Here is a 10301-nt window from a genome sequence, read left to right on the forward strand (position 1 = left end):
GCCTTCATATGAGTTTAAGGTTTGAAAGTAAAACATCTGCATATTCTAATAAATTCTTAACTTGGATACTCTTGGTTTAAGGGCTTCCTTGGAGCTTAGAAAAGCAAAAGCAGAAAGAACCATCTTATGAAATGCTGTAAACCCAGGCCTCCTGATTCTCACAGGTGAACACACATGAGCTTGCAATTCTGAACAACAAAACAAACAAATTTCAAGCCATACAGAGAAACAGGGAATCAGTCATGAGTGACAGCAGAAAACAAACACATGTGCCCAAGACTTAAGATACTGAAATTCTTCAGACATTACTTATAAAATAAGTCAGGTTGAAGTATATAAAGGAATAAGACAGGGAATTGAAGTCATTAACAGTGACAGTATATTATCACAGAAAGATTAGAGATCTTTACAGAAGAACCAAACAACTCAATACAAGAGGGAAAAGTTCAATTCAATCGCTCAGTCGTGTCCGACTCTTTGTGACCCCATTCACTGCAACTCACCAGACTTCCCTGTCGTTTAGTTTCTCCTGGAGTTTGCTCAAACTCATGTCCATTGAGTTGATGATGCCATCCAAACATCTCATCCTCTTTTGCCCCTTTCGCCTTCTGCCCTCAGTCTTTCCTAGCATCAGGGTCTTTTCCAGTGAGTTAGCTCTTCTTATCAGGTGGCCAAAGTATTGAGCTTCAGCATCAATCCTTCAAATGAATATTTAGGGTTGATTTCCTTTAGGATTGACTGATTTGATCTCCTTGCTGCCCAAGGGACTCTCAATAGGCTTCTGTAGCACCACAGTTCGAAAGCATCAGTTCGTCAAGAGCATTAATGATGAGATTAAGAAGCTTTTAGTTATACTTAATAGTATTATTTTCTGTTTCCCAAGGCTTACAGATTGAAAATTACTGTCATGAACTTTGTGTTTCTACTTTCTCTCTGTACCTCTCCAGGCCAGATGGAGACTACATCTCTTCATTTAATGGTGGAAACACTAAAGGCATTGAGGGAAATTCAGCGGGACACTTACCAAAATTCTGCCATGAATGTGGGACTAAATACCCTGTAGAATGGGCAAAGTTCTGCTGTGAATGTGGTGTTCGGAGAATGGTTCTGTGAACAGAATCCAAAAAAAAGAAAAAGCTAAGTCCTGAATTTTATGATTATTGCTGCTTGGACATCTAGAGCACTTCCTCTAGTGATTTCGTGCTAAAATTACTCAAAATACTTTTTTTCAAGTTTTTGGAGCATAATTCTTTGGCTGTGTAATGTGTGTGTATATATGTGAGTGTACATATACTGTATATAATAAATACCTGATAACCTAAGCTGTGCCATTCAAGGACATACCTACTTATCAGTCAGAAAATAACTTTAGGTGGAATCATTTAACTTAGGTATTCCTTTTCTGTTGTTAAAGTCCATTACTATACTTCCACAAACAATCCAGCGTTAATGCTTAGTTAGCGCTCTAAGCTTTCAGATGATCATTACTTTGAGCAGGACATCAGAATAAACATTTTTATTATTGACCTATTTTCAGATAGTATCATTGTAGGATGGAATGCTTGAACTTTTGAAACTGAGAGAATATTTTAGTTACAATTAGTTGTGTCGTTTTCCTGTAGAGCTCTTTAATAATTAATTTTATAAATATTTTTTAAAAAGAGAGGGAAAAACCCCTATTGTGTATGTTGCTCTTTACTCAGTGTATTATTGATTCCATAGAGGTTTTTACTCAATTCTTTAAAACATAATTATGCAGTGCCCTTTTCAGAGACACAAATCTGAAAATACAGCTGTTTCTTTTTCTAGTTATAACTGAATGATTTTTTTTTTTTGCTCAGTGTGTATTAGTTTACCACACATTCTTTCTACTTCTGATTGTCTTCAGATTTCACTTTTGTCCTTTTTTCCCCATTATCTCATGTCTGAAGAGTAGTTTGCTACTTCATTTTTGCAAAGTTGGCAAGTTAATTATTTAATAGAAGGTGCACAAAGTTCCTTGCAAAGTCTTGCATTTATATCTATGTATTTGAATTTAGAAGAAATTAATGGATTTTAAAACAGATCATCTCACCTAATAAACAATTAACTTCGATAATTAATCCTTAGTGCAGGGCATGCAGGTAAAAAGAATTGAATTTTAGTCACTCGAAGTATAGTTATATGTATTTATGGGTAGGTTAAGAGAATGTTAATATTTAATTTTTCCTACTCATGTTTTTCTTCCAGTGTTTTGTGCTGAAGCACCATTTACTTCACAATAAAAAGCCTCTGAAAATGCATTGCTGTAATGGATAGCTGCTTTATTATGTAATTAAACATTCACAAAAATGTAATTATACTTTCACCTTTACTTTGACTAAAATACAGCTTTTAATCATTGTCACTTTCAGTGTAACATTGTATTTACTAGTAAATACCTTTGGTTGCTTGTGCAGCCAAATTCAGTAATTCAGTAGTTATTTCTGTTGAATCAAACCTAACAAACCTTGATCTTATTATAAAGGTACAGCAAATCATTTGTAGGCAATTTCTAACTTCTTGTTTATGATTCTGATCAATTGTGAGGATCAGGGTAGAAATTTGTGGCTTATAGCTTTCTCTGAAATTCATTTATACTTAACTTTATAATTTTATTCATTAGTTTTTTTGTTTTGTTTTGTTTGTGTTTTTCATTTGGTCAGAGGATAACTTAGTGGTAATGGAAATTTATGATTTACATAATAGTTCCTTTCCTGACTTTCAATAATTTTTTTTCTGGTTGCCTTTATTTAGTCATATTGGCCAGAAGGAAGGGTCAGAGTTCAATAAAACTATATTACATCTTATTCCATCAACTAGAATAGCTTTAATAAATTTAGGAGAATAATGTACATATCAGAGTTCCATTTCAATTGTTTATGTTCTTCTGTTCTAATTATTAGAAACCATATAAAGAAAGAACTTTAAACTCTTGCTTTATCTAGAATTGAGCACTATTTTCTTCCAAGTATATTTTTAAAGATCACGTAATTTTTGTCCGCCCAAGGAAGGAATAGCTAAGTGATCTTAAAGTGGCACATGTTTGTTTCTCACTGAATTTTACTGTAGCAAGTAAATGTTATAATGTACTATATGGAAATGAGTTGGTAAGAAATCATCTAATTCCAAAACCCAGAGATTGTTACAAACAGTAAGTAGGTGAAATATATTAATGAATTATGAAACATATCGATGCAGTGTATTTAAATGCATTTTTATATTACTTGCATATATTATTTTCATGTTGATTTGTTGTGCAATAGTTCAGTTTTTAAGAAATTTTCCTAGATCTCTGCATCATTTATTTTATTTTTATTTATTTTCACAAGTATTTTCCAGTGTGGTAGAATGAAAAGATGATTTAAACTTAAATTAAAACTGTAAAAATTGCTTATATAATATTCTGAAAGTTATTAGCTTGGAAAAGTAAGAGTAGTATGGCTGCTGTTGTCTCTTGTTCACTCTGTTTTTTTAAATTACAAATGATGTCTTCATTTTTGAACCTATTCAATAAAGACATGAAGCAAAAAAATGCCACTTGGTTTTCATTGATGTCGTATCTTTTTTTCAGACACAGGTAGAAAGATAGCAATCTACTGAAATAATAAGAATATATTCAAAGTAAAATACAGACTTTTTTAATGAGAAAGAGTTTTCACTGGCAGTTTTTTTATGTGCTGTCAGCTTTTAAAAGGAGTTACTACTGTTTTATTTTGAAGTGTTTTATAACTTCAAAGCATTATAAATCTGTTTCTTCACAAGATTTTTAAGGCATAGAAATTCTCTTTTTAGGCAATAAAATTTGGCAGTTGAAAACATTAGAGAAATGAGGTTAATAAGGAAACATTATGAACATTTCTAATTAGGTAATATACAGTTCAGTGGCAAAAAGTATTTGTGATGAATACTTAATTAGATCATCATATTAAAAGCTTTAAACTATAGCTGTCTGTAGTGAAAATATTAAACATGTTTAATTTGTACTCAATTTTCCTTAGGCTCAAGGTGGATACTTTCTACCATGAGTAGAAGCTCAGGGAATGGAAAATAATAGAATACGTACATAGCTACAGAAAGTCAGCAGGGCTCTTATGTCTTTATTAGCATTGCACATCTATGTATTTTATATGTTAAGTGTATTTTTAGTTTTAAAATGGTTAAGTGTATTTTTAGTACTAAAAGTAGATTGATTTGTCCAACGATTGTTCTGTTGAATATAGTAGTGGAGAACCATTGAAACAAAGTTTACAAGAGCCATATTCATTTTTATTTTCATTTAGAGAAATTTTAGTTAAATGTCACAATAGTCATTTATTTCTATACTTTTCTTTTACGTGTGAATTACGTTTTTGCCACTAGAGGGTGCTTTTAGATAATTTAAGATTGCTATCCTCTAGTAATGGCCTCTCGGGAATAAGATGCTGAGAAAGATTGAAGGCAGGAGGAGAAGGGGATGACAGAGAATGCGATGGTTGGATGGCATCACCAACTCAGTGGACATGAGTTTGAGCAAGCTCCGGGATTTGGTGAAGGACAGGGAAGCCTGGTGTGCTGCTGTCCGTGGCGTCACAGGGAATTGGACAGACTAAGCGACTGAACGACAAGAACAACTGTAATAAGTAGGTTTTTTTTGATGACATGAAATGACAGAGATTTATAAGATGTAGTTTTTTGTTATATATTTTGCTCTGATTTTAATAGCCCACGTGTTTTTTGTTTGTTTTTAAGAAACATAGTGTAGCTCCTTTGGGGCACCAGCTGGGCAATATTTGATAAAATCTTTCATATTAACATCTCACATAATTTTGTTAGCAAAATTATGCTTCTCAAACGTATTACTCATGCACATTACCACATAATTCTTATACTATTTCTTTAATATTTCATCCTAGGACAGGGAAGCTTAAAGTTATAATCCTTAAGGTGGGTGTTTTCCTTCAATCAGCTAACCTTATCTAATGAATGCAAATGAGATCAATTTATATAGGAGCTAAATAAGTGCTTAGACCGAATCATATTAGATGCACAAAGCTAAAACTTTATAAACATTTTAAAGAATGATTTTTGTATTCTTCATTCTATGAAATGCTGGGAATCAAGAGTTGTACATAAGGTGTGATTTAGTCCCTGTCCTATAGTTGATAATTTATTTGGAGAAGTCATTATATAAACAGATACTTACAGTTTAGGACAAAACAAAGGATTTTTAATTGAAGTATAGTTGACTTACAATGTTGTGAAAGAATTTAACAGAACTTAATTACAAAAATACCAACAAAATTATTTGTAAGTGTTGAAGTTTCTTATCACAAGTCATTCAGTTCACCATTTCCTATTTTTTTTCTCCTTACCTTGTCCCAGTGCTTAGGAGAAAACTTGCTGGAATATAAAGAGCTGCACTACCTTTTAGTGGGGAGAAGTGGTAGAGAGGGTATGTGAATGATGAGTGTGCATTCTAAGTCTTCAAACTCATGTCCATTGAGTCAGTGATGCCATCCAGCCATCTCATCCCCTTCTCCTGCTCTCAATCTTTCCCAGCATCAGGATCTTTTCTAATGAGTTAGCTCGTCGCATCAGGGGGCCAGAGTATTGGAGCTTCCGCATCAGTCCTAATGAATATGTGTATGGTGGGGTCTATAAAATGGGAGCTGTCAGAGCTGTGAAAAGTGAACTACTTGGATTGTCCTGAGGACTGAGGACAAATCATCATTGAGTAAAAGTCACTGATAATTGCAATTGTTCAGTCTTATCTCATAGAACTCTTCACTTTCACTGTCCTGTTTTTTTTTTTTGTTGTTGTTTGTTTGTTTCACGTCTCTCTGCTCAAAGACTCCGTTTCTATGCCTGTTTTGAATTTGCAACTATGGATAGGAGGCTGCCAGTAGTGGTGAGTATATTTGACAATGAAATACTGATTTTCATTCATTGAATCACCAGTCTTAAAATCTTAAATTATAATACACTTGAAGACTGCCTGGGGCTTTAAGATGAATGACCTTATCCACTGATGGTGGAGATACAAATTTATGATACTTTTTGAAGAAGTTGACTAAATTTACTTTAAAAGCCTTTAAAATACACATGTCTCATAATCCAGTAATTTTATTCCTAAAATGTATTTCTTCTTGAAGAAATAATCTGAAGAAAAATATTTATGCAGAACACATTTAATAATACTATTATTTGTAGTGATAAAAATTAATTTAGAAAAAAAATTAATTTAGTAAGTTAAAGCATTTTTCAAATAATTGTTAATGGCATGGTGAGGTTATGTTTTGTTATTAGAACAAAAAGCTAGCCTAAAATAGTGAATGTGTGTAAAATACAATTGCAGTTGTATAGAAGATGAGACAGATAAAAAGGCTTTTAAAGCATTTATATTCCTCTTTATATTATGTTTATTTCTACTCTTAAGTAGTTATGTTACATATTCTTTATATTTTTTGTATTACCAGTTTTTAAATGAATATATAATACTTTAATACTTTTTAATCTTTAAAAAATGAAGAGGTTTATGTTTTTCAGAATCACTCGCATTTGATAATTTATTGAAAATCACTACCTCCTCTTCATTTGTTTTCTGACATTCAGAAATGTAGTTGATAGCCCTATATTAACTACATTTGTGAATGTCAGAAAACAAATGAAGAGGAGGTAGTGATTTTCAATAAATTCAGGGACGGGGGAGCCTCGTGGGCTGCCGTCTATGGGGTCACACGGAGTCAGACACAACTGAAGTGACTTAGCAGCAGCAGCGGCAGCCCTATATTAATAGTAATTATTAATAATATATTTAAGCTAGTTTCTGTGATACTTTTGTTAAAAGTGGTTTCTGTCAACTCTATGTAATTTTAATAAGATAATTTTTCTTGAATTTTCTTGAATACTCATATTCTGATATAGCCCTCCCTTCAACTGTTTACCACCTATGACTTGAAGAATTTTGACAAGTCTGAGAAATGCAAATGAATTTTTGATTTAGAGCTAAAACAAGAATTAAACTTGGTCTAAATGTTTTAGAGTTTTTTTTTTTTGTCTTTCTGCTTTTGATTTTTGAGGGGCAAATATATATATGTTTACTTATTATACTGTAAAACTTTAAAGATTTTTCAAAGTTATCTTATTTCTCCCTCTTGTTATTTTATTCAAGAGGAATAGTTTAAGAAACAAAAAGTTTTAATAATATATTTCCATTTTTACTAATCTTCCCAAACTTAGGAGTTCTAAAAAGGAAAAAAAACTCATATGGACCATACAGGAAACATCAGAAAGTTTTCATTTTGAACACTAATTCTTCAAGGGTGATTTCCCTTTGAAAAATGGGTATTCAATTAACTATTAACACTGTGAAAGTTTAAACCTAAAAGTTTGTTTTCCAGTCTCTTATTATAGACAAAAGCAAAGCACCATTTGAATGAGCAACATGTGTTCTAGATCAGCTCTGTATTCTTGGTGAGGCACTGTTTTCTCATGGTCTTTGTTTTGATAAACAGTGTTATGGTTCTCCCTCTGGTGTTACTAGAAAGGTTGTTTGTCACTGATGCTGTTACCAGAAAGCTGTTATGTGAGGAGGGGCTTATCACTTACTGCCTTAGATACTTTAAACTTTGAACAATACTAGAAGTTAAACACTGCTTAAAACATATCTAGTAGTGAAAAATTGTCTTGATCTATTTTAAATCTGAGTTTTCTTACTATCTCAAAGGGTCATTTGTCATGTTTGTGGCTAGCATCTTTTGAAAACCCTGTTTAGTAAGTTTTCTCTACTGAATTCTACTACCTCCAAATCTTAGCCAGAATTTGGTTTTAAGCACTTTCCTCATTAGTATTGGCATTGTAAAGGGGAAGCACAAAGTCATACTAAATTTTACCATTGAAAACGATTCGAGTTCAAATAACAGATCCCAGCCTACTTAGTTTAAGCAAAAAAGAATTTATTAAAAGTTACTGGATAATTCACAGAAATTTCTGGAAGAGCCAGCTAATCAAGTTAGGCAGTTGTTCAGCCAGAAACAATGCCCAAATTATAATGAAAGACTACTTCAGTGGAGAACAGTCAACTAGAGAGCCACCATGGGGACATGTGACTTTAAAATTAAAAGTAAAACAACTTTAAATCATTTAGCATTTGGACTTAGATCAGAAGCTCTGGGCTCTAGGGCTGCTGTCACAGATACTGTGTATATAAACATAAAAAGTAAGAAGGAATCCCAGTTACCTTTGAAAAAGCATCATTCAACACTCATATTTTAATAATCCATTTGATGTCATTTGACTTCTTCACATGAATCAGTGTGTTCTTCCTGCTTTTTCCCTTGGCATAGTCACTGGTTCAGAGTTAAAGAGTAACAGGTCGTGTCTTGCAAAATGGGTGTCACTTCTTGACGCTGTCACAGTTACCTTCAAAGCCCAGTGTCTCACCACCATCCTCAAAACAGATGCATACTACAGGATCTGCTTCCTCACATTATTTGTTTGAGAATCTCAGTCTGTCCCATAGTTCCAAGGTTACATATCTACTCTGTAGCTGCAAGAAAGGGTGGAAAACTGAATTCTGGTAAAGGTAATGAATTATTAAAATATGAGTGTTGAATGATGCTTTTATTTATTTATTTATTTTTTATCCAGAAAAGTGCTTAAAACCATGTTCTGCAGCAGGAAATCTTCAATACATTGAGTTAAGACATCTTTCCTCATCCCAGTTATGGTGTGAGATAATCACAAACTGAATTTTAAGAAATGGTTTTGGCTTACTTATAGGAATAGGGAGTGATGTGATCTGGCTTAAACGTATAATCTGAATGTGTGTTCTTTGGCTCTGAATAGGTGTTCTGTGGGTTTTCCCGAGGGCTTAGTGGGTAAAGAATCCACCTGCAGGGCAGGAGACACAGGCAGATGTGAGTTTGATCCCTGGGTCGGGAAGATCCCCTGGTGAAGGGCATGGCAATCCACTCCAGTAGTCTTGCCTGGAGAATCCCAGGGACATAAGAGCCTGGTGGGCTACAGTCCATAGAGTTGCAAAGAGTCAAACAAGACTGAAGCAACAGCAGGTACACACAGCCCTTAAGTTAATTAGAAATAAAAGGTAAAGTTGTTACACATTCTACCCTAAAATGTCACATAAACTTTTTTTAAGTTCACTTAGTGTTCTTGCCTGGAGAATCCCAGGGACGGGAAGCCTGGTGGGCTGCCGTCTATGGGGTCGCACAGAGTCGGACACGACTGAAGCGACTTAGCAGCAGCAGCAACATTTCACTTTCAGGAAAGAATTACCTGATACAAGTTACAGTTGAAACAAACAGAAACTTTCCAACCCCACCTGAGTATAACACAGAAGGAGCAGTTTCCTCATTTTGCAAGACTTCCCTATAAAGTTGAAGCCTGATTTCCTTATTGACTCAACTATTTTCTCCTACTTGGGGAGGCAAAGCTTAGTCATTAAGTTTCAGTACAGTTCAGTCACTCAGTCTTATTAGACTCTTTGTGACCCCATGGACTTCAGCACGCCAGGCTTCCTTGTCCATCACCAACTCTCCGAGCTCACTCAAACTCAGATCCATCAAGTCAGTGATGCCATCCAACCATCTTATCCTCTGTCGTCCCCATCTCGCTCCACCTTCAATCTTTCCCAGCATCAGGGTCTTTTCTAGTGAGTCAGTTCTTTGCATCAGGTGGCCAAAGTATTGGAGTTTCAGCTTCAACATCAGTCCCTCCAATGAATATTCAGGACTGACTTCCTTTAGGATAAACTGGTTGAATCTCCTTGCAGTCCAAGGGACTCTCAAGATTCTTCTCCAACACTACAGTTCAAAAATATCAATTCTTTGGCTCTCAGCTTGCTTTATAGTCCAGCTGTCACATCCATACATGACTACTGAAAAAACCATAGCTTTGACTAGATGAATCTTTATCAAAGTAATGTCTCTGCTTTTTCATATGCTGTCTAGATTGATCATAGCTTTTCTTCCAAGGAACAACTGTCTTTTAATTTCATGTCTGCAGTCACCATCTGCACTGATTTTGGAGCCCCCCAAAATAAAGTCTGTCACTGTTTCCATTTTTTCCTAATCTATTTGCCATGAAGTGATGGGACTGGATGCTATGATCTTAGTTTTCTGAATGTTGAGTTTTAAGCCAACTTTTTCACTCTCCTCTTTCACTTTCATCAAGAGGCTCTTTAGTTCTTCTTCACTTTTCTGCCATAAGGGTGATGTCATCTGCATATTTCTCCCGGCAGTCTTAATTCCAGCTTGTGCTTCATCTGGCCTGGCATTTCTCAT

At 34.3% G+C, this 10301-nt stretch overlaps 1 protein-coding gene across 1 annotated transcript in view; it reads left to right on the forward strand.

Moving 5' to 3' along the window:
• Positions 1-3558, forward strand: part of ZC2HC1A (zinc finger C2HC-type containing 1A) — a 54383-nt gene extending 50825 nt beyond the window's left edge. The window contains exon 9 of the mRNA XM_027561239.1: positions 948-3558. Within this exon, the coding sequence (XP_027417040.1) occupies positions 948-1113 (166 nt within the window). The 3' untranslated portion in view covers positions 1114-3558. The remainder of the gene's footprint in view (positions 1-947) is intronic.
• The last annotated feature ends 6743 nt before the right edge of the window (positions 3559-10301 follow it).

This window comes from Bos indicus x Bos taurus, chromosome 14 (genome assembly GCF_003369695.1).
Source record: "Bos indicus x Bos taurus breed Angus x Brahman F1 hybrid chromosome 14, Bos_hybrid_MaternalHap_v2.0, whole genome shotgun sequence".
Taxonomy (NCBI): domain Eukaryota; kingdom Metazoa; phylum Chordata; class Mammalia; order Artiodactyla; family Bovidae; genus Bos; species Bos indicus x Bos taurus.